The sequence below is a fragment of the Mus musculus genome, chromosome 8 (assembly GCF_000001635.26).
Source record: "Mus musculus strain C57BL/6J chromosome 8, GRCm38.p6 C57BL/6J".
Lineage (NCBI taxonomy): Eukaryota > Metazoa > Chordata > Mammalia > Rodentia > Muridae > Mus > Mus musculus.
Window position 1 is genome coordinate 105983182 of NC_000074.6, and position 23311 is coordinate 106006492.

Sequence of the window (23311 nt, forward strand, 5' to 3'; positions counted from 1 at the left end):
GCATTTAGGATCTAGTTTTAATATGGTTACCCTTGAGTGTAGTTGAAACAGATGATTTGAATGAACAGGTTTTCAGAGGAGCTGCTAGCCAGGGTGGGGCCAGTTCTTAACAAATTTATCTCACACCGATTTTCCAAACCTACTCATTACAGCTCAGGAGCAGCAGACCTTTAAAAACCCTTCTCATTTGTGGGAGGAGAAAATGAGGGGTCTTTACTGCAGCTAGCTCGAGGTTCTGCCATTCTTACGGACATGGGCCACACATGCTGGCCTCCCATGACTCCTACTGGCTCCCCAGAAGCCAAGTGCCTTTACACAGGCAGCCCTTCAAGGGGACCCAGAGCAGTGACAGGGCAAGGCTGTGTTTGGCATGCCAAGCAGAGAGGTGGGCCCCAGCCAGATACAGGAAGGGATGAGAGGAAGGGCTCTGTAGCACAGAGGAGAAAGCAGAAGTGACTGATCCGTTCTGGTTTTCCCTGCAGCGCCCATGCCTCCCACAGCTCCTTCTTCCCCCGAATACTACCACGTCCTCTACAAAGGGCATGCGCAAGCCCAGATGGCCTGGCATGGAGAGACATACTGCCTGATTGGAGGCTACCGTGTCTACGGAGATGCGCCGCTTCCCACACCTGCAAAGGCTGAGCAAGAGGAGAAGTCATCGTCCAGCGGGGCTCCTAAGAGACATCGAGTTCAGGAAGAGTCAGATCAAGATCTAGGCTGTCCCGGTGCAAAAATTCCTCGCCTGAAATTGAAGCTTGGTGACAAATGGTAGCCACAGAGAGGACAAGCTGGTAGCTGCCTTGGAAGGCTGAGCCCTCTTCAGCAATGCCCTCCACTGACCACCAATGTAGACAGAACCATGGCTGCTCTGCCAGTGCAGAGCCTGGTGCAACCAGTGTTCCTAACCACTGAGCATCTCTAGCTCCTGGGCTTTTTAAACTTTGAGTTTGGAAGATTGAACTCAGGTCCTCAGGCCTGTATGGCAAGGGTTTCACTGACTGAGCAAGCTATCCCCCCTCATCCCCAACTCTTCATTTTTTCTTGGGAGTCATGAGCCCATGTACCACAGGCTGGTTATATCTTGAAATGCCCATTCTTCCTGACTCTACCTCACAAGTGCTGGAGTCGCAGGACTCTCCAAGACTGGTTGTATGTAGTGTTGGGGGCAGGGGATCAAATCCAGGGCTTCCTGCATGCTGGGCAAGCCCTCTCTACCAGCTGAGCTACATCAACAGCCCAGTATTAGCTCTTAATATTACCTGTAATTATTGCAGTTGTTATTGATGTCTGCTCAGGGCCCAGGAGCAGGATAGAATGGATGCCTAAGTAGTTAGTACCTGGTAGAGAGGAACTTCCTGGGGTCTGGCGAATACCACATGTAAGGGAGTCCAACCATTGGAGGCCCATGACTATTATATGTCCTGGCAGTCTGGCCTTTGTCCAAACAAGAATGAAAGTTATTCACCATCCAGTCACATTCCCTTCTTAGGGATCGAAGGAATTCTTTGAGGGATCATAAGAGTGGGAGTCAGTGGTTCAGTTTGTGGATTGAGATAAAATACTAAGAAAATCCCCAAAATTCACTTTCCCAAAGCCAGACCCACCCATTGGATTCATCTTGTGCTGAGTCCAACCGTCTGGGTTAGACAGGCCACTGCCAGCTTCCTTGAGCAAATGGTGGCCGAAATGCCTAGTTCCACAAACCACCAGTGCAGGAAGCCTGTGTTAACCTACTCTACTTCAGAGAAGGACACTCACATCTGTTTCTATGTCCAAAGCATTTACTTCTAGGAAATATTTGCCCCTTCACAAGTGGAGGGACTTCCAGGGCACCAGAATGATATCTGAGAGGACTGGGTGGGTATCCTCTAAAAGTCACACAATAAGGCCTAATAAGGTCGCAACAATGGCGAGGCTTGGGACAATGTGGGGAGAGGATTTCGAGTGTGAGAACTTGAGTATATGATATTCTGGAGTCTCCGGTTGGTTCTTTTCTGGATGCTGTTTCTGAGGTCGCAGGGCTGAGTGGCAAGCACTGTCCAGCTGCTCCTCTGGGATCATGTCTTCCAGGGGACTTTGCCATTTGCTTTTGTCTCGGACCTGGAGATGACAGTTGGTGGTCAGCGGCTCTCCCAGGTCTCCCATAGCTCATTAGGTATGTGAGCACCCGTTCAGGCACTTACACCTCTCTATTACCCCCATCTCGGCATACCTGCTCCACTTGTCGGAAGACCCGAAGCAGGTTTCCTCGAAGGATGCCTTGGAGTTCCTGTTCATTCCAGCCTCGTCTCAGCAACTCCTCTATGAGCACTGGGTATGTAGACACATCCTCCAGGCCCTGAGGGAACCTGTTGTAAGCACCAGCAGGCGAATCTCAGACCTGGTATCCTAACTCAGCCAGGTGGTGGTGGTATACGCCTTTCACCCCAGCACTTGGGAGGCAGAAGCAAGCGGATCTCTGTCCTGTCTACAAGACAGCCAGGGCTACACAGAGAAACCTTGCCTTTTTTTGTTTGTTTGTTTTTCGAGACAGGGTTTCTCTGTGTAGTCCTGGCTGTCCGGGAACTCGCTCTGTAGACCAGGCTGGTCTCCAAAACTCAGAAATCTGCCTCCCTCTGCCTCCCAAATGCTGGGATTAAAAGCGTGCGCCACCACTGCCCGCCCAAGAAATCTTGTCTTGAAAAATAAAACCAGAAACAAATAAACAAGGAAAAAAAACGTGATAAAAAAGAGCTTGCAGAGAAGATAGTCGTCACCCCATCCCCGACTTTGCTGACAGCTCAGAGGGAATGGACCTGTTGGGCCTGGGTATGGGTGTTACTTGCTACGAGCTTTCTCAGAGTAGCCTTAGTGGGGGCCTTGAACTGGAGACATACAGGAGAGCACAGGAAAGAAACCCTGGGGATGGAGAGAGGTCAAGTGGGCAAAGCCTAAAGGCTATGAGGACCCTGATGTGGTGAGAGCAGCTTCAGACAAGCTGCAGAGAGGTAAATACTCACTGTTTGGTACCATCATAATCTCCGCCAATTCCGATGAACTCGGATCCGATGACTGACCTGATGTGGTCAAAGTGATCTGGGGAGACACAGTCAGCACTTTGGGGCTTTTAGGGAAAACGTGGTCCCGGAAGTAGAGTAGACTTGGCTGGTCCCACTCCTCCTTTGTTCACAGTCGAGTCAACTTTATTTCTTCTCATACATTAAGCCATGAATTCTCAGGGAGTGGGCTGCAGCAGCTGGGGCTCCTTCCTGACTGGCTCACACGAAGTGTGTGTCTCTGGGTGGAGTAAACTGGTGCTTCTGCTGACCTTTCTCTTTGGCGTTCCCCCTCCCCCTCCCCCTCAATCTGAACATTTTCTTGGCAAGAAACTTGCTTCTTTACAGCAATGCCATCTGGACGCTCGGTGAAACTATAGACAGTTTTAGGTGTTCCTGTTTGAACACTGCCCCTCTCCTTGATGTGTACAATATCATTCTTGTCATGCATTTGTGTGTGTGTGTGTGTGTGTGTATCTCCAAATGAATAAATCTATATTCCTTAAAAGGTCTAGAGAGAGCTGGAGAGATGGCGCAGAGGTTAAAAACATTGTCTGAGCTGGGTTCAACTTTCAGCACCCACATGGTCATCTATATTTCTAGTTCCAGGGGATCTGATGACCAATTCTAGCCTCCAGAAGGGGTCATCAGACATGTGTGGGGTACACAGACATACATACAACAAAAACACCCACTCACATAAAAATAAATTAATAAAAACCAAACAAACATAAGACCTGGAAAAATTACAGAGGGTGCCCCTCCCCTTCCTTTTATGTTTCTCATTTTGGTGAATTAGTGGAAGATGGCTTCCATGATCCAAACAGATCACCCTCCCTTTTTAAATTTATTTATTTATTTGGTTTTTCAAGATAGGGTTTTTCTGTATAGCCGTGGCTGTCCTGGAACTCACTCTGTAGACCAGGCTGGCCTCGAACTCAGAAATCCACCTGCTTCTGCCTCCCAAGTGCTGGGATTAAAGGCATGCACCACCACTGCCTGGCATCACCCTCCTTTTTAATTCAAGATAGGGTTCATCTGTGTAAAAGGCCTTGGCTGTCCTAGAGTGGTTTTGTAGACCAGGCTGGCCTCAAACTCAGAGATCTGCCTGACTCTGTCTCCTGAGTGCTGAGATTAAAGTCATGTGTCACCAAGCCCAGTGTTAGATTCTCCTTCTTGTAGCTGGTACTCCATATACCTGACACTTGAACTAACACAAGCAAGCCCTAGACTAGACTTCAGGTTGGAATGAAAGCATTTGAAAAGCCACTGATTTAGGTCATATCCAGCCTTATTCATAGTAGATTCCAGCCTGGAAAACCTGACGGGGCGTCCTTCAGACAAGAGTACAGTTGATGGGGATCAAAGCAGGGACAGGGTAGATTGAGTGCTTTGGTAATCCACAACAGATAGTTGAGACACTGCTGTAGAACTGATGGTGTAACAAGTCAGTTTGGATTCTACTCTGTTTCAGGGTAGCATTAGGTGATGCATGTACTGTCCAGATTGGGAATTTTTTTTTTTTTTTTTGGACAGGATTTCTCTGCATAACCCTGGCTATCCTGGAACTCATTCTGTATTATCATCTGTGGGGATCAAAGCCAGGCCTTCCTAGGAGGCAGGCACTCTACCAACTGAACCACATCCTGAGCTCCCATGATGGCATTTTTGGCTAAAATGTTAAGGCCGTGCTGTTACCCCCATGGCTTCAGGTCAAACAGTGCTATTCAGAAAGCCTAAGAGGAACTTCGTTTATTATTCTCTCAAATTCCAATAAAATAGTCTTTGAGGGGAAGAAAAACCAGAAAGAAAAAAAAAAGGATTAAAAGGATATAGAGAGAGGTAGGTTTCAGGGAAGGGGCCTCACCTGCCACAGTGGATACATTGGCTAAAGGGTTGCACGGTAACACTCCTACGGAGAAGGTCACCATCACGATGCCACCGTTCTTCTTCTGCAGGAATGGTCAAAGGGACACTCAGCTTGGATCCCAGCACAATTATGTGCCTACCTATAACCCTTGTGAGAAAGCTTTGGAGCCTGAAGGAGATTTTCCCTCCCTGGCTTTGTGTCAATGAGGGAAGCTTGACCTTGATTTAGGTAACGTCTTGCCCTGGATTGGAGAGATGTAAGAATTTCATCTTCAACAATCTCCCTACCCCAGGTTCAAGAATTGAGAGGCCATGGTTTATGGTTTTGTGGGGCAGAGAATGCTCGCTCTGAGGGTTAAGGGGATGAAGGGACGGGGATTCAAGTCTTTCTTTTTCTTTTTTTTTTTTTTCTTCAGAATGCCTCACACAACAGCCAAATATACTTCTGCAAAAACAGAAGATAAGTGCCAGTTCTGTGAATTCTCTTCTTCTCGTGCGAATCCATAATCTATCACTGGTTGACAGAAAGGGGTTCAATGAGAAGATGGGGGTTCAGGTCTTAAGTTAGGTTCCAGGGCTAGGAAATCTCTCACCAGAAGCTGCAGGAGGTCATCAGGAAGATTCCGAGCATTTGGGCACACAGCCCTGGCAGCGGAGTGGGAGAAAATCACAGGGGCTTGGGATACTTCCAAGGCCCGCCTGGCTGCAGCATCCGAGACGTGGGACAGATCAACCATCATACCTAAGCGATTCATTTCTGCCACCACCTTCTGCAGGGACAGGTTAAGGAGGAGGGTGTCGGGGCTACACGTATGCACACATTTACCTTTCAGGAAAGGGGGTGTGTGTTTGTGCGGAGTTCTTACCTCACCAAAGCTGGTCAGTCCAGTGACACTGCTGTAGAATGCGTGGACACCCTTGGATGAGGTCTCTGCCCTGAAGGACAAGCATGGGGCAAACTAACTGATGGTCACACCCCTCCAAACACTACCCCTGCAATCCCACAGAGCTGGTTCACAGACCCAGGTTGGCAAAAGGAGGAATCCCAGTCTGGCTCTTATCAAAGCCCTGTGTGCGAGTCTCGGGAATCTACGAGGGCAAACCTTGGTCTTTGTCCACAAGGGCAGATTCCCGCTTTGGAGGTCTCTGTGCTTACCAGGGTGTGTTGCAGGTGTGTGTGAGCGTCAGGTAGCGCACCCCCAGCAGGTAGAAACTTCGAAGCACAGCGAGGCTGTTGTCTAGTGAATGGCCACCTTCCACACCAATGAGGCAAGCCAATTTCTGGGTGCTGTTCAGAGCTGTAGGCGTAGGTCAGGTGATTATTTTCAGGAGCTATACAGTAGCTTCATCCATTCCCCCAATACCCTGAATAAATCCACTTAACTTTAACTGAGGTCACAAGTTCCAGCTCAGAATAAGAGGCACATATTCTGCGAATGAGGTCTATCTGCTCCAGAGTGAGACGCAGGGCATCCCGGTCCTGCGTCTGGCATGGTACGTAAGCAGACCAGAACTGGAGGCAAAGCCAGGGGTTGGTTTGTATAGGAGAGCTACCTTGGCCTTACAATGGACAGACTTGTGGGTTTAAAGGCCACATGTAATGAATCTGACCCATCTAGCCACAGGCTTATATTAGGGCTTTTTTTTTTTTTTTTTTTTTAATTTCTTTGTCACTATGGTAACTGAGTTCCCATCTGACTAAATTGTCATTTCTGGGGCACCAATTTCTTCAACCTTCCTCAGCAGCTCTCTCTCTGTGTGTGTGTGTGTGTGTGTGTGTGTGTGTGTGTGTGTGTGTGTGTGTACCTGGGCTCCCACCAAGCCATCTTTAAGCCTATCCAGGCTGGTCTGGCCATGGGTGAAGTTTCTCAGGTTAGCATCTTGTAGTCCATTCTGGTAAAATTGTCTCAGGACAAGAGGCATGTCATTGTGGCTGTAGAAGAGTCAAAAAAGAGGTTAGGTCAAACAAAATTGGCTGAGTACTTCTGCCTGTGATCCTAGCAGTCAGAAGGCTAAGGCAAGAGGATCATTTAAAGTTTCAGGACAGTCTAGTCTAGGCTACTTTTTCATTACGGATGGGTGTGAGCCACCATGTGGTTGCTGGGATTTGAACTTCAGACCTTCGGAAGAGCAGTCAGGTGCTCTTACCCACTGAGCCATCTCACCAGCCCAGTCTAGGCTACTTCTAATGAGCTCTGTAATAATCTGGACACACACACACACTGTGCCCCTTTGGTTTCCAAGTCTAGCAGAACGTATTTCTGACAGCTTCTCCCATCCTTACCATCGTTACCTAGACCATACTGAGATCCCCCAAAACCTGGGCTGGGCTGGGACTCCTCACTAGAGAAGTGATAGAAAGAGGTCACCCACTGCTGATAGGAGACAGCATCTAGGGGTGGGTAGTAGGAGAGGACCTTTATTAGTACAGCAGGCTCCGAACCCTCTGCACCCCAGGTGTATGTTCAACCCCGTTTCATTCTGGCCGCCCCCAAGCCATCCTTACACACCCATCTATAAGCGGGAACTCCTGCATCAGAGCTCTTGCGCGATCTCGCAGGTCTGGGAAATTGGGGTTGCCAGGAGTGGTTGGAATGCTGGAAATGTCGGGCTTGGTGAGTGCTCTGGGGATGCTTGATGTAGTGGAAGCACCAGAGAAGCCTGGTTTTGTCTGGGTCCATATTAGAGGCTGTGAAGGCCCTAACAGCAGCAGCACCAACAGGAACACTGAAAGCCCATGGCCAAGCACCCAATGACCCTTGAGGCCCGTGAGCGACATCTTGCTCAGGGCGGAGCAAGCCGGCACGGATGAGGGTCGCGAAAGCCTGAGAAGGACAGAAGGCAGTGATATAATCCTGAGCCTCAATTTAAGCCACGCACAGACCAGGTCTGGTGAGAAGAGGTTTGAGGTCACCAGATTCCAAACAGCCGCTGTACGGGAAAGAGGTGCATGACATCCGCCAGGGGGAGCTACAGACCTACTATCCCCGTCTTGAAGTGCACTTCCGTGGCCTGCTTCTGTCTAGGTTTCTTTTGTCCAATGTCCCCCCTGTTTACTGTTCCCAAGGGACCAACCCAGGTGATTCCTAGCTGCGACTAGGGACTGTTCTCCAAGAAAGTAGACCCGTGGTGTTTCTTTCACAGTGAAAGGGCCTCTAGCTCTTTGCAGACCACATCTTGTCCCTGACTACCTGCAGCCTTCCCTGACTTCTTCAAGGGACACAAGTACCGAGACACACTGACCTCTCCACCTTATCTACCATCCTCTGAAGACTCCAGCCAGCAACTGGGAACTATTAGGAACACACACCTGCATGCCCCAGCCCTATTCAAGGTGAGGACTGGTCTCCCTCCTCAGCAGATGCTGTGCCCACCCAGGACTCTCCTATTGATCATGTGAGGTAAGAAGAGAGTAAGCACCTGAGTGCTTCAGGGAAATACTTAGTAGCACAGGAACAAAAGTCTGTCAGCTAGAGAGATGGAAGGACATGGAATACCTTCCAGGGCAGCAGAGCCCCCCATCCCAGCACCTTCCTCCTGGGGCTGCAGGCTGACCTCCTACCTCAGTGTGGAAGCCAGGGCAGATGGATAAGCCCTCAGACCTGCTACTTGTGTCCAGCGGCTCCACGCCTGGTGTCTGAGGCTCTTGAGGCCAGAGCTCTCCCAGAAACCTCAAGGACTTAGTTCCTGTCCTTACAAGCCCCACCCTGTTTCCAGCCTGAGCCCTTACCCTCTCTGCTTTCTCCAGGATCAGCCCTGGCTTCATGCATGCACACACAGAACACAGACACCACACACACACATATAACACAGACACCACACATATAACACACACACAAACACATACCATACATGTACACATTTCCCCCCCCCCATACTACACACAAACACACACACACACACACACACACACACACACACTGGCCATGTATGTTTTTGTAGAAGTCCCATCCCTTAAGGCAGTTTCAGGGTCTATGCTTATACTCCATTAAAAAAACCTTTTCTGTTCTGACCCCTGGCCCCCACTGGAGAGGATCCAGTTTTTGCAACCTTCCTCAGGAGGCATGGGGACTTGGAGATGTCAAGAAACCCTCTTTCAAAAAGGAAATGGAGTCTGGACATGATAACATTTGTCCCAGAACTTGAAAGACATAAGCAAGTGTATCTCTGTGAGTTCAAGGCTAGCCTGGTCTACATAATGAGTAGGCCAGATAGAGTTACAGAGCGAGCCCTGTCTCAAATGAATAAATATATTTTGAATTTAAGAAGGAAATGAGCAAACTCTTCGATAAGGAGGCAGAAAATTTGGACTACCCAGGACGATGTATTTGTGTTTTCGGGACTGTACATTAGTGTGCGCTGCCTGTAGTAGTGCTATGCTAAAAGTAGCCAAGTCCTTGCCTGCTATAGCTAGTAAGTAAGTCCTTGCCTGCTATAGCTAGTAAGTAAGTCCTTGCCTGCTATAGCTAGTAAGTAGGTTTCATTGGTAGGCCCACTCTAGACCGCGTATTCCTTTGGGGCTGTGCTTCACACCAAGGTGTTCTTTGCTGGCTTCAGACCTGGCTCCTTTCCCTCCCCTCCCCCACTGCCACTTTCGTGCGGGCCAAGTTGACAAAGGGGAAGAGAAACTCTCAGGTTTTCCGGTCTCCCTGTCACCATTGTGGGTTTGAGGGTAAATATCACACTTGTTTTGTTTTTTTTTTTTTTTTTTTTTTTTTTTTTTTTTTTTTTGGTTTTAGAGCTTTATTATAGAAATGCAGGAGAAAGAGAGAAGGTAGAAAGGAAGAAAAGAGAGAGAGAGAAAGAGAGAGAGAAGAGAGGAAAGAAGAGAAAGAGAAAGAGAAAAGTGAGAGGAGAGGTAAGAGGACAAAGGAATAAGAGAGTGAGGTGCGGGCCGAGCACCCCGCTTGTTCTGTTCTTAATAAGCCCCAGGAAGTTGAAGGGTATAAAGAATACGGCTTGGAGAGAGAGAGAGAGAGAGCTTAGTGCTGAAGACACTGGCTGCTCCTCCAGAGCACCCGGGTTTGATTCCCAGACAAAATATCTATACACATAAATAGAATAAAATCTTGAAGAGAGGAAGGGAGAGAGAGAGGTGATGACTTAAAAGTATCTTCTTCATTGTTCCCTATCTTTTTTGAGGCAGGGTTTCACTGAACCTGAAGCTCATCACTTCAGCGACCCTGACTGGCCAGCAAGCCCAGAGATTCCACCCTCTCCCCCCCCTCCCCCCCTCCCCAGTTCAGGGTGAGAGGCTGCTGTGCCTGACTCTTTGCCTGTGTACCAGGGATCCACACTCAGGCCCACACGCTCATACGTCCTTACCAATAGAGCTAATTCTCCCGCCACTGCAACAGATTACAACATCTATTTACTTATTTCTTTGTGTGTCTACAGGTGTGGAGGTCAGAGAACTGGAAGGGCTTGGGTCTCTGCTCTCATCATGCATGTCTCAGAGACCAAGCTCAGAATGCCAAAGCTGGCAGCAAGCACCTTCACCTGCTGAGCTGCTGAGCATTTTGTTTCTTATGGTTTTTTTTTTAATTTTTAATTTTATTTTATTTTTTTGAGACAGGGTTTTTCTGTATAGCCCTGGCTGTTCTGGAACTCACTCTGTAGACCAGGCCGGCCTCAAACTCAGAAATCCACCTGCCTCTGCCTCCTGAGTGCTGGGATTAAAGGCGTGCGCCACCACACCTGGCTAATTTTTTAATTATTTTATGTGTATGAGTTTTAGTTGCATGCTTGTGTCTACCACATGAATGCCTGGTGCTCTCAGAGGTCAGCAGAGGGAATCGGATCCCCAGAGACTGGAGTTATAGATGGTTGTGAGTCACCATGTGGGTGCTGAGAATCTAACACTGGTCTTCTTTTCTTTTTTCTTTTCTTTTCTTTTTTTTCTTTCTTTCTTTTTTTTTTTTTTTTTTTGGTTTCTCTGTGTAGCCCTGGTTGTCCTGGAATTCACTCTGTAGACCAGGCTGGCCTCAAACTCAGAAATCCGCCTGCCTCTGCCTCCCAAGTGCTGGGATTAAAGGTGTGTGCCATCACTGCCCAGCCTAATTCTGGTCTTATTGAAGAGCAACAAGTGCTACTGACCTCTGAGTCATCTCTCCAGCCCTGGCCCTATTTTGAAGCAAATCACAAGGCTGGGATCTAGTTCAGTAGTAGAGGGCTTACCTAGAGTGTGCAAAGCTTGAGCAATAGCTACAGGGATAAGAGGAAATAAAAAAGGTAAAGAACTCATAGACACACATTCCATTTATATGTAAATTTTTTTCTTAGAAAGTCAGGGCTTTTAAAAGCAAATCACTATAAAGGCATCTTTAAAAGCTCATAGTCCATTTTCTGGTGTTATTTCTTGTATGTGTGTGTCTGTATATGTGTATGCACATGTGGCTATACATGTGCTATGGGAAGAACATGGAGGTCAGAGGACACCTTGTGGGCATTAGTTCTCTTCTCTACCACGTGTGAGCTGGGGATTAAACTCAGGCTTGGTGGCAGGTGCCTTTACCTGACCTTCCTAAAAAAAAATTTTTTTTTCTTTTTTGAGACAGAGTCTCACTCTGCAGCTCAGGCTGGCATAGAAGTTACTCTACAGCACAGGCAACTCTCAAACCCATTTCATTTATCTTGCCTCAGTCTCCCAAGTGCTGAGATTACAGGTGTGTGCCACTATACCAGATTGTCCTAAACTGTCATGTTCAGATCCTCACAACCGCCCCCTTTCTATAACTATTTGGATTTCAATATGAAAATGATGTATGATGATGAACACGGTCCTGGTTTAGTTTGCAGCTCTGAAAAGAATTGATTCTTTGCAATTGACTTGTTGAAAAAAAATTATTAGTTTGGTCCTTGGCATTTTCCATGGTTTTGAGTTTACTGGTGATGTTCTATGGTGTCTGATGTGTTCCTCAGTTCCTTGTTTCTCCTATAAACTGGCTTATTGGGAAAGCTTTTATTTACTTGTTTATTTGGAAGTGTGTAAGTTTTGTATTAACCATCCTGTCCTTAACTTGTAGCTTAAACAATCCTCCTTTGTCAGCAACCTGACTAGCTAGGGCTACCTATAGGCATGAACCAATGTGGTCAGTTACAGGAAGGGGGTTTTTGTTTTGAGACCGAGTTTAACTATATATCCCTGGCTATCCTGGAGCTCACAGAGACCTATCTGCTTCTGCCTCTCAAGTACTGAAATTAAAAGTATGTGCCACTATGCCTGGACTATAAGAAGCTCTTAAAACTGTATCTCCAGGCCTTCACCTTAAAAGCTTTTGTTAAGCTGGTATGGGTGTTTAAATCTCTCATTCTCAACAGTAGGATTCCAAGGTGCGCTCAAGGATTCCCTATAGGAACACGACTCTAGAAACTTCAGAGTTTCTCTGTAAAGGAATTTACTTTAGGGGAACAGGAAGGCTTGACTTGATCTTTGGCTCAAGTCAAAGATTGTTACATAAACTCATTCTGTTGGGCAGAAGGGACCTCCCCCCAGGTCCCCAGTGCCAGAATGAGCTGAAGTTAAAGGAACATGGAGGCCTTGGGTATGGGGTTGGAGATGGGTTTGCTGGACTTGGTCCACAGTGTTCCAGCTCCAGCTAGCGCGTCGCCCCGGGGCTCTTGATTCTGTCTCCTAAGATACTAGGCAGGAATCTCCTTTATTAACTACTGCTCATTTCTTCCAGGTTTAGGAAGTCCAGCCACTCCTGGCTTGTGCTGGTGGCTGCTGGCATGATTCAGAGCAGAGCATACTCAGAGAGACAGCTCCGGTTTGGTCCCTCTGTATCTTCTCTCTGCACTTGTCTCCTCAACTCAGCTCAACTCAGAGCAGACCGCCCCTTTCTGCTTCCCAAGACGCCTCTAGAGGACCAAGAGGACAGGTGCTGTGCAGAGCAACTCTACTCTGAGACTTCTTGCTCACGGCTAGTTGGCATTCAGGTGGGCTCTTGACTGCAGAGCATGCAGGCAGAACAGCTGTGGTTCTGCCTACATTGGTGTTCAGTAGAGGGCATTGCTGAAGAGGGCTCAACCTCCTGAGGCAGCTAGCAGCCTTTCTTCTCTTCCAGGATGCTCAGGCAGCATCTAATGTGGGGCTACCCTTTGCCACCATGCTTCAATTTCAGGCGAGGAACTTTTGCACCGGGACAGCCTAGATCTTGATCCGATTCTTCCTGAACTCGCTGTCTCTTGGGAGCCCGCCTGGGCACTGGCTTCTCCTCTTGCTCAGCCTTTGCAGGTGTGGGAAGCGGCGCATCTCCGTAGACACGGTAGCCTCCAATCAGGCAGTATGTCTCTCCATGCCAGGCCATCTGGGCTTGTGCATGCCCTTTGTAGAGGACGTGGTAGTATCCGGGGGAAGAAGGAGCTGTGGGAGGCATGGGCGCTGCAGGGAAAACCAGAACGGATCAGTCACTTCTGCTTTCTCCCCTGTGCTACAGAGCCCTTCCTCTCATCCCTTCCTGTTTCTGACTAGGGCCCACCTCTCTGCTTGGCATGCCAGACACAGCCTTGCCCTGTCACTGCTCTGGGTCCCCTTGAAGGGTTGCCTGTGTAAAGGCACTTGGCTTGTGAGGAGCCAGTGGGAGTCGTGGGAGGTCAGCATGTGTGGCCCATGTCCGTAAGAATGGCAGAACCTCGAGCTAGCTGCAGTAGAGACCCCTCATTTTTTCCTCCCACAAATGAGAAGGGTTTTAAAGGTCTGCTGCTCCTGAGCTGTAACGAGTAGGTTTGGAAAATCGGTGTGAGATAAATTTGTTAAGAACTGGCCCCACCCTTGTTGGCAGATACTCTTAGGACTGGCTTCAACCATACTCTTGCCTCTAGCCTGATTTTAGCTAGATCTTGAATACTTTAGTAATTTATTATTTATTTATTTATTGCGACATTGTCCTAATGAAGTAAAGGCCATAGCTGCAAGTGGCCTTGTTCTATCTCTCTCCCTCTCTGTCTCTCTCTGTCTCTGTCTCTCTCTCTCTGTGTGTGTGTGTGTGTGTGTGTGTGTGTCAGGCTCACAGGAGCGTGTCCAGTGTTTGTGTCCAGTGTTTTTTCTCTATGTCATTGAGGCAGAGTATTTCCTTGAACCTGGGACTTGTTCCCACCTGCCAGGTTAGGAATCAGCAAGGCCCACTCATTCTCCTTTTTTACAGCCCACACACCTTGCATTGCAGGTATTCATGAGACCATCCCCAGATTGTTACCTGTGATCCAAACTCAGGTCCTCCAATGTACAACAAGCATTCTTAACCATCACGCCATCTTTGCAGCATCCCCCACCTGCTTCCTGAGGCTGTCTGTGTTGTCATGACTAGCCTGCAACTCTTGGGCTCAAGCTGTCTTCCTGCTAAGTCTCCCGAGTAGTGGGGTCTATAGGCTTGATCCACTGTCCTGCTCTAATGCCAAATGCTAAGAGCAGACAAGAGGTCCAGAGCCAAATTCCAGGGGCCAAGTTTACTCTCAAAGACACTCTTCATATTGACCCAACTTCTGGGACACCCTTTCCTTATCTCCCACAACCCATCTCAGAAGCAGTTGCAGCTCTTCTATTCCTCCCATGTGTGTGACACCCTTCTTTCCTCTGGTACCCACCAGCTTAGACAGGCCTGTGTTTGATGATGGCCAATATGTGTGTTTTCTAGGACGGCATGGTAAAGGTACCTGGATCTGAATGTGAGGTTTTATCAGAAGCCTTTAATAGCTCTGCTCCATGGCGCTCATTTATCGTTTGACAAGCAAGCAAGCAAGCAAGCACACTTGGTTAAAAGTGTAGCCCTGGCTGTCCTGGAACTCTTGTAGACCAGGCTGGCCTCCAACTTAGAGATCTGTCTGTGTCTGCCTACCCAGTGCTGGGATTAAAGGCATGCACCAAACCACTGTCCAATTAACTAATCTTTATTTATTTTTTTTTAATGTATTCACCATTGCTTTTTTTCTGACACACCAGAAGAGGTCATCAGACCCCATTACAGATGGTTGTGAGCCACCATGTGGTTGCTGGGATTTGAACTCAGGACCTTTAGAAGAGCAGTCAGTGCTCTTAACCGCTGAGCCATCTCGCCAGACCCAGCTTTTAACTTTTGAACCATCTTTATAGCTCAGGTAATAATTATTTTAAATAGATTTATTTTATTTCATTTTTAAGTGTGTGTGTGTACCTGAGTACAATGAATGAAGAGGCCAGAGGCATCACCGTCTCTGGAACTGGCGTTACATGCAGTTTTGAACTGTGCACCCTGGATGTTGAGAACTAAATTTGGGTCCTCTGTAAGAGTGGTGCTGATGAGGTGCAGGCCGTGCCAGTCAGGAGAACAGGTAGGGTTTCTGTCTGCCTGCTTTTCTTCCTATGCCCTCTGCTCTGTTTCCAGATAACCATCTGCTGCCACTTCTTCCTGCCACACTGCCCCACCTCCCCTGTTGCTGTACCCCTGCCTCCACCTGAAGTGAATATCTGCTGATCAGGTGTAGGCCAGGCTAGTCAGAAGATCAGGCAAGATGTCTACCTGCCCTTGGTACCCTCCCCCATCCCAAAGACCCAACCCACCGCCACCCCTTCCTGCCCCCACTTCCATGCCCCACCCCCACTCCAGTGGATGCCAGCTGCTCACTCAGATGCAGGCCACTCCACTCAAAAGAACAGTTTGCAGGCCACACCAGTTAGAGGAACTCCAGCCCCAAACTCAGGCAGAGACTTCCCACTAGGCATGGTGGCTCACACCTTTAATCCCAGTACTCAGGAGGCAGAGGCAGGCAGATTTCTGAGTTCGAGGCCAGCCTAGTCTACAAAGTGAGTTCCAGAACAGCCATACAGGGCTATACAGAGAAACCCTGTCTCAAAAAGCCAAAAAAAAAAAAAAAAGACTATGTTACAATTGCAAATAGGTGGTCCACCCATGGATCACCTCCACTCTCTCAATGCCCTTTCCCCAGTATCTCAATCCCTACTTCCCTTCTCATCATTATGTCCCGTCCCACCCCAACCTCCAGTTTGGGCAGAGACACCCTGATGGACCAAAGGCTACACTAGCCACCAGAAGTCCAGCCTCCAATTCAAACAGAAATTCCCTACTGGACCAAAGGTCATGCTAGCTGCCAGGAATCCAGGCCACAAAGATCATAAGACCAAAGAGGATACAGAAAACAAGGAACAAAACACACAACTAACAAGGACAAACTCAGAATTTGGCACCTAGATCTATAATCACGCCAAACCCAGTGTAATACACCAGTGTAAGAGCAGAATCAACAACAGTCAGGGCAATATGCCACCACCAGAGCCCAGTTATCCTACTGCAGCAAACTCTGAATGTTCCAGCACAGTTGAAGCACAAGAAAATCAACTTAAAACAAACTTTATGAAGGTGATTGAGGTCTTTAAAGAGGACATGAATAAATCCCTTAAAGAAATCCAGGAAAACAGAAACAAACAATTGGAGGAGATGAATAAATCTTAAAGAAAACCAAGAAAAAGCTAACAGTTGAAGGAAAGAAATAAAACTGTTCAATACCTGAAAATGGAAACAGACGCAATAAAGAAAACACAAACTAAGCCAGGCGTGGTGGCACACACCTTTAATCCCAGCATTTGGGAGGCAGAGTCAGGCGGGTTTCTGAGTTCGAGGCCAGCCTGGTCTACAAAGTGAGTTCCAAGATAGCCAGGGCTATACAGAGAAACCCTGTCTCGAACAACAAAACAGCCCCAAAACAAACAAACAAACAAAACCATAAACTGAGGGAATCCTGGAGATGGAAAATCTAGGTTCGTGAACAGGAACTGCAGACGCAAGCATCACAAACAGAATGTCAGAGCAGATCCCAGGCAATGAAGATACAATAGAATCAGGCACAAAGGAAATGTTAAATCTAAAAAAAAAAAAAAAAATCCCTGACACAAAACATCCAGGAAATCTGGAACAGCATGGAAAGATCAACCCTAAAATAATAGGAATAGAAGGAGAAAAATCCCAGCTCAAAGTCACAAAATAGTTATAACAAAAATGATAAATGAAAAATTTCCCTAAGCTAAAAAAGGACATGCCGGGCTGGTGAGATGGCTCAGTGGGTAAGAGCACCCGACTGCTCTTCTGAAGGTCAGGAGTTCAAATCCCAGCAACCACATGGTGGCTCACAACCATCCGTAACGAGATCTGACTCCCTCTTCTGGTGTGTCTGAAGACAACTACAGTGTACTTACATATAATAAATAAATAAAATCTTTAAAAAAAAAAAAAAAAAAAAAAAAAAAAAAAAAGGACATGCCTATAAAGGTACAAAAAGCTTACAGAACATCAAATAAATGAGCAAGAAAAGAAAGTCCCCCCACCACATAATAATCAAAGCACTAAACATAAACAAAGAAAGAATATTAAAAGCTGCAAAGGCAAAATCACATATATAGGCAGACGTACTAGAATTACACCTGACTTTTCAACAAGACTCTGAATGCCAGAAAGGCCTGGATGGATGTCCCGTAGACTCTAAGAGACCACAGATACCAGTCTAGACTATTCTACCCAGCAAAGCTTTTAGTCACTATAGATGGAAAATACAATATATTTCATGACAAAGTCAAATTTAAATAACATCTATCCACAAATCCAGCCCTACAGAAGGTACTAAAAGGAAAACTCTAACACAAGGGAGTTAACTACACCCATGAAAACACAGGAAATATTTATTACCTCAAGAAAACCAAAGGAAGGGAAGTGTGTACACAAACACACACACTATCACCACCACCAAAATAACAGGAACTAACAATCATTGGTTATTAATATCTATAAATGACCCAATTCTCCAGTAAAAAGATGCAGATTGGATAGGAAAACAAGAGTAATCCCTCTGTCACATTCAAGAAACAACTCAACATCGAAGACAGACATTACATCAGAGTGAAGGGTTGGAAAAGATTTTCCAAGCAAATAGATTAAAAAAGAAAGCTGGTGTAACTATTCTAATACCTAACAAAATAGGCTTCAAACAAAAATTTGTCAAAAGAGATGGCAAAGGACACTTCATATTCATTAAAAAATTACACCAAGATGACGTTGCTGTTTTTTGATGTTGTGTTGAGGCAGGGTTTCGATATGTGTAGTCTTGGCTGTCCTGGAATTTGCTCTGTAGACAAGGCTGGTCTCAAGCTCATAGATTCACCTGTCCCTGCCTCCTGAGTGCTGGGATTAAAGGTGTGTGCCATCACTGCTCAACTTTTCGTACTTATTTATTTATTAATTTAGAGACAGGGCATTTTTGTGTAGCCCTGGCTGTTCTGGAACTCGCTCTGTAGACCAGGCTGGCCTTGAACTCACAGAGATTTGCCTGCCTCTGACTCCAGAGTGCTGGGATTAGTGGCATGTGTCACCATGCCCTGCTGATTCTTCAATTATTCCTCCCTTCCCAGCCTCACTCACTCTGGCCTCCAATGCTTCAATTCTTAACCTTACTCACTGGTAGTAGGAGACTTGAATACCCCACTCTCACCAATGAACAGCTCATCCAGACAAAAACTAAACAGAGAACTATTGGAGCTAACAGACCTTATGAACTAAATGGACCCAACAGATATCTACAGAACATTTTACCCGATCACAAGATAATATAACTTCTTCTCAGTACCTCATGGCACTTTCTCCAAAATTAACCACATGCTCAGTGGCAAAACAGAGAGCATCTCAACAGATACAGGAAAATTGAAATAACCCCCTGCATCCTATCTCCTGGGGTATCCTCTTCTTCACATTGTGTGAAGGTTTGTCTCTGTATATTCAATTGTTTATTCTGTACCTGAAGAGAGAGAAATGCTGGCAGGATCTTGGTATTGCTATCTTTATGTCCCATGACCAGCTTTTCTATATTGTAAACATTCGTCTTTCCTCACTAGCCCAGAGGCAATCTAGAATTATATCTGACTGGCTGTATTAAAGAACGGATGGCCAATAGCTGGGTGGGAAGCGGAGTGCAGAACTTGAGGGGGGCGGGGGAACATGCTGGGAGAAGAAATGAGACAGGAGAGATTTGCCAGTGTGGACACAGAGATGACCAGATGGACCAGAACAGAGCAGAGAGGTAGAGCTAGCCACATGGTAGGAGGTAGTGCCAGGATTAGTCAGGTTTTAAGCTAGATAGCTGGCTGGAAGACTGTCCTAGCTAAAAGATCTATGAAAAAGCTTCTGTGTCATTTTTTATGCCACTGGTAGGCCCAAAGCCCTGCTATATCTATCCAACTAGCACAGACTAAAGCTGGATTTCAACCACAGAAACAACAGAAAGCCTACAAACTCATGGAAACTGAACAACTCTCTATTGAATGACTACTGGGTCAAGGCAGAAATAAAGAAATTAAAGACTTCTTAGAATTAAATGAAAACGAATGCACAACATACCCAAATTTATGGGACACAATGAAAGTGGTGCTAAGAGGAAAGTTCATACCACTAAGTGCCTTCATAAAGAAATTAGAGATATCTCATACCAGCAACATAACAGTACACCTGAAAGCTCTAGAACAAAAAGAAGCAAACACCCAAGAGTAGTGGAAGGTGGGAAATAACCAAACTCGGGCTGAAATCAATCAATTAGAAACAAGGAGAACAATACAAAGAATCAGTGAAATAAAGAGTTGGTTCTTTGAGAAAATCAACAAGATTGACAAACACTTATCCAAACCAACTACAAGACAGAGAGAATATCCAAATTAAGAAAATCAGAAACTAAAAGGGGGACATAGCCTTGAACTTATTGTCACAGGAGACAACTTCCTGAACAGAACACTGATAGCTCAAACACTAAGGTTGACAATAAATGGGACTTCATGAAACTGAAAAGCTTCTGTAATGCAAAGGACACTGCCAATAGGACAACACAGAAGCCTACAGACAACATAGAATGGGAAAATATTTTCATCAATAGCATAACTGACAAACGGCCATTATCCCAAAATACATAAAGAACTCAAGAAACTAGACATCAACAGAAAAAAAATTCCAATTAAAAAAACGGGGTACAGATCTAAACAAAGAATTCTCAACAGAGGAGTCTCAAGAAGCAGAGAAACGCTTTTTAAAAATGTTCAACATCGAGGGGTGTGTAGGTGCACACCTTTAATCCCAGCACTTGGGAGGCAGAGGCAGGCAGATTTCTGAGTTCGAGGCCAGCCTGGTCTACAGAGTGAGTTCCAGGACAGCCAGGGCTATTCAGAGAAACCCTGTCTCGAAAAACCAAAAAAAAAAAAAAAAAAAGTTCAACATCCTTAGCCATCAGGGAAGTGCAAATTAAAAGGACTTTGGAAATCCATCTTATACTGGTCAGAATGGCTAAGATCAAAAACTTTAAAAAAAAAAAAGATAAAAAACTTGGTCATGTTGGAGAGGTGGAAGGAACAAGGGGAACACTCCTCCACCACTGATGAAAATGCAAGCTTGTATAGCCACTTTGGAAATTAATATGACAGTTTTATGAAAACTGGGAATCAGTTTACCTCAAGACCCAGCTGTCCTACTCATGAGCATATCCCAAAGGAGGCTCCATTCTACCAAAAGAACACCTGCTCAACTGTGTTCATAGCAGCTTTATTCATAATAGCCAGAAACTGGAATGACTCAGATGTCTGTCAACCAAAGAATGGATAAACAGAGTTTAATACACAATATGTGATTACTCAGATGCTTAAAAAATGACACCATGAAGTTTTAGGCAAATGGATGGAACTAGAAAAAAATAATCCTGAGTGAGATAACCCAGACACAGAAAGACAAACATGGTATGTACTCCTAAATGGATATTAGCTGTACAGTAAAGGATAATTATTACAGACCTAGGGAGTCTAAGTTACACGAAGGGCTTAGTGGGGACACGTGGATCTCCTGGGGAGGGGAGGAGTGAAATAGATTGCAGTGGTAGACTGGGGATGGGATGGGTGGGGATGGGAACAGGAAAGATCAGGTCAGGGAAGGGATGGAGGGAGAGAGTATAGGGAGAGTCAACTGGAATTAAGGGTGGGCATAACGGGACAAGGTAGAAACCTAGTACAATAGAAACTCTGGTGAAGACTCCTAGTAATAGTAGATACAGAACCTGAACTGTCCATCTTCTGTAACCAGGCAAGGCCTCCAGTGGAAGGACTGGGGCGCCACCCAAGTCACAAAACCTTCAACCTACAATATATCCTGCCTGCAAGATGTGCTGGGCTAAGGGTGGGGCAGAACATGAGTGAGTGGCCAACCAATGACTGATTCTACTTGAGACCCACATCACAAGAGAGAGCCCATGCTTGACATGGCTTCAAAAGCCTGGATAGCCCAGAGACCTAGGGTAGAACCAAACACAAGGGGCCAAAAAAAAATCAATTAAGTGATTCCTAATAATATTCTGCTACACTTGTAGACAGTAGTCCAGCAACACTGTCATCTCAGAGGCTTTCATGTAGCAACCAATAGCAGCAGATAAGTAGATACAGAGACCCACAGCCAAACATTAGACAGAGTTCAGAAGAGGGGTCCTGGATTGTAAGAGTCAGAGGGGTCAAGGACATCATAAGAAAATGTCCCACAGAACTAACTAACCAGGGCTCATAGAGACTCATGGAGACTGAAGTGACAATCAGGAAGTTTGCATGGGTCTGACGGAGGTTCTCTGAATATATGTTATGGTTGTGTGGCTTGGTTGTTCTTGCGAAACTCCTAAGAGTGGGAGCAAGAAAGAGCTGTCTTTTATTCTCGTGCCTGCTTTTGGGAATTTTCCCCTCCTACTGGGTTGCCTCATCCAGCCTTGATTACTAGACGAGGGTGTGCGCCTAGTCTTATTGTAACTTGTTATGCCGTGTTTAGTTGATATCCCTAGGAGGCCTGCTCTTTTCTGAAGGGAAAGGAGTAGTGAATCTGTGGGAGAGGAGAGATGGTGGGGGTGGGGTGAGGAGATGGGAGGAGATGAATAAGGGGAAACTGTGGTCAGGATATATGAGATAAGAATGAATAAATAGCCTTGACAGTGGTGGCACACGCCTTTAATCCCAGCACTTGGGAGACATAGGCAGGCAGATTTCTGAGTTCGAGGCCAGCCTGGTCTACAGAGTGAGTTTCAGGACAGCCAGGGCTACACAGAGAAACCCTGTCTCAAAAAACCAAAAATAAAAAATAAAAAGTAAATATATATTTTTAAATAAATAAGTAAAATTTAGAAAGGGAGTGGTCCTTGCACTTCTTAACCTCTGAGCCACAATATTGACAGCTCCTAAACAGTAAATCTTCAAAAATTCTAGTGAGCACCTCTACTTGAAGCCTCTAGAAGGTGAAGGTAGGAGGATTGCTACAAGTTGAGGCCATGACTTATCTACCTGAAGGGTTGTAGGCCAGGTGAGCTACATACTGCAATTGTCTCAAGGAAAAACAAAAAAGAATAAAGGATTTGAAGGTACCAGGCATGGTGGTACACACCTTTTATCTCAGCACTCAGGAGGCAGAAGTAGGCTGATTTCTGAGTTCAAGGCCAGCCTGGTCTACGTTGTGAGTTTCAGGATATCTAGAGCTACCTAGTGAGACAAAAAGGAGGGTGGGTAGAATTATTTTATAGCCCAAAAGGAAAGCTAAGTTGATAGATTAGGAGCTTTTAAAATAGATGGCATGTTATTTGTCCTCAATACAGAGCATGAATAGTTGGACTCTGGGTCAGTGGTATACCATTTCTTCTAATCATGACTAGAGAAATTCTGAGGGGTTACAGACAAACCTAAGAGGAATATACAGTCCCCAGTGAAGTTACATGTACCTCAAAGTTCCTTGTGCAGATAGATGCCTGGTATAGACTTACTTGAATAACAGGCTTCACAGGGGACAGAGGACAGGTTAGAATTAATATAAAATATGCGATCAGTCATTCTCAGACAGGCAGACTTGTCTGCCGTATAGAGACAATAGGAATGCTTTCCTAAATAGTCCAAGTTGCTGTAGTTATATTACCATGGAAACTAAGGGGTGTGATGTCATCACTACTTACTGAGGTCACATATGGAACCTGTGACTTGAGGGATAAACTTCTAAGCCTTGATGTTTTAAGGGGAGCAGGGCAGAGGCAGCAAGGAATCCTGTCAGGGCTCTTCCACCTAGCCTATTAAGTAGCCTACTTGAGCACGGCTGGGTGAGCACGACCCCAGCTGCCTCTGGAGGGTACAGAAACACAAACTCTGATGTTGGTCAGAGTGAAGTTTAACCTTACATAGCAAAATTGACTTCCTTGCCCCTAAATAATAGAAAGGCAGACATTTGGTTGGATTAGAGAGCCAGAGAGGGTGGATATGGTGGTGTGTATCTTTGATCCCATCTCTTGAGTTTGAGACTAGCCAAGGCAACATTAGACTCTGTCTCAAAAGGAGAAAAAAAAAAGTCAAATCTGAACAAGTGTAAAAGATATACCAGTTAGCA

General features: G+C 46.0%; 1 protein-coding gene and 1 non-coding gene across 5 annotated transcripts; both read right to left on the bottom strand.

Annotated features, from left to right (window-relative positions):
- Positions 1-1763: 1763 nt before the first annotated feature.
- Positions 1764-22845, bottom strand: Dpep2 (dipeptidase 2). Of its 4 annotated transcripts, none has more exons than XM_006531081.4 (12): positions 22701-22845; positions 13002-13287; positions 7415-7729; positions 6711-6837; positions 6288-6417; positions 6061-6202; positions 5771-5840; positions 5498-5674; positions 4903-4987; positions 3000-3075; positions 2213-2348; positions 1764-2100 (listed from the first exon to the last, which is right to left on the bottom strand). In XM_006531081.4, exons 1-12 carry the CDS (start codon positions 22765-22767, stop codon positions 1876-1878), a joined length of 1836 nt encoding a protein of 611 aa, XP_006531144.1. In that variant the 5' UTR covers positions 22768-22845; the 3' UTR covers positions 1764-1875. The 4 variants fall into 4 exon arrangements, with proteins under 4 accessions (XP_006531144.1, NP_795887.2, NP_001288133.1 ...); NM_176913.4 differs by lacking the exon at positions 22701-22845 and adding an exon at positions 3262-3313 and having other exon boundaries at positions 3000-3056; positions 6061-6192; positions 6269-6417; positions 13002-13242; NM_001301204.1 differs by lacking the exons at positions 13002-13287; positions 22701-22845 and adding an exon at positions 8467-8592.
- LOC115485637 lies at positions 5320-5450 on the bottom strand. The gene has a single exon (XR_003947672.1). It is a non-coding gene; the product is annotated as a small nucleolar RNA SNORA75 (small nucleolar RNA).
- Positions 22846-23311: the final 466 nt, after the last annotated feature.

Coding starts and splice junctions, on each gene's coding strand:
- Dpep2 (XM_006531081.4), bottom strand. CDS start 22,767: ATGACTGATCGCATATTTTATATTAATTCTAACCTGTCCTCTGTCCCC. Junction 4,988..5,497: donor ATGACCTCCTGCAGCTTCTG/GTGAGAGATTTC, acceptor CCATTCCTGCAG/AAGAAGAACGGTGGCATCGT. Junction 2,101..2,212: donor TCTTCCGACAAGTGGAGCAG/GTATGCCGAGAT, acceptor TGTCATCTCCAG/GTCCGAGACAAAAGCAAATG.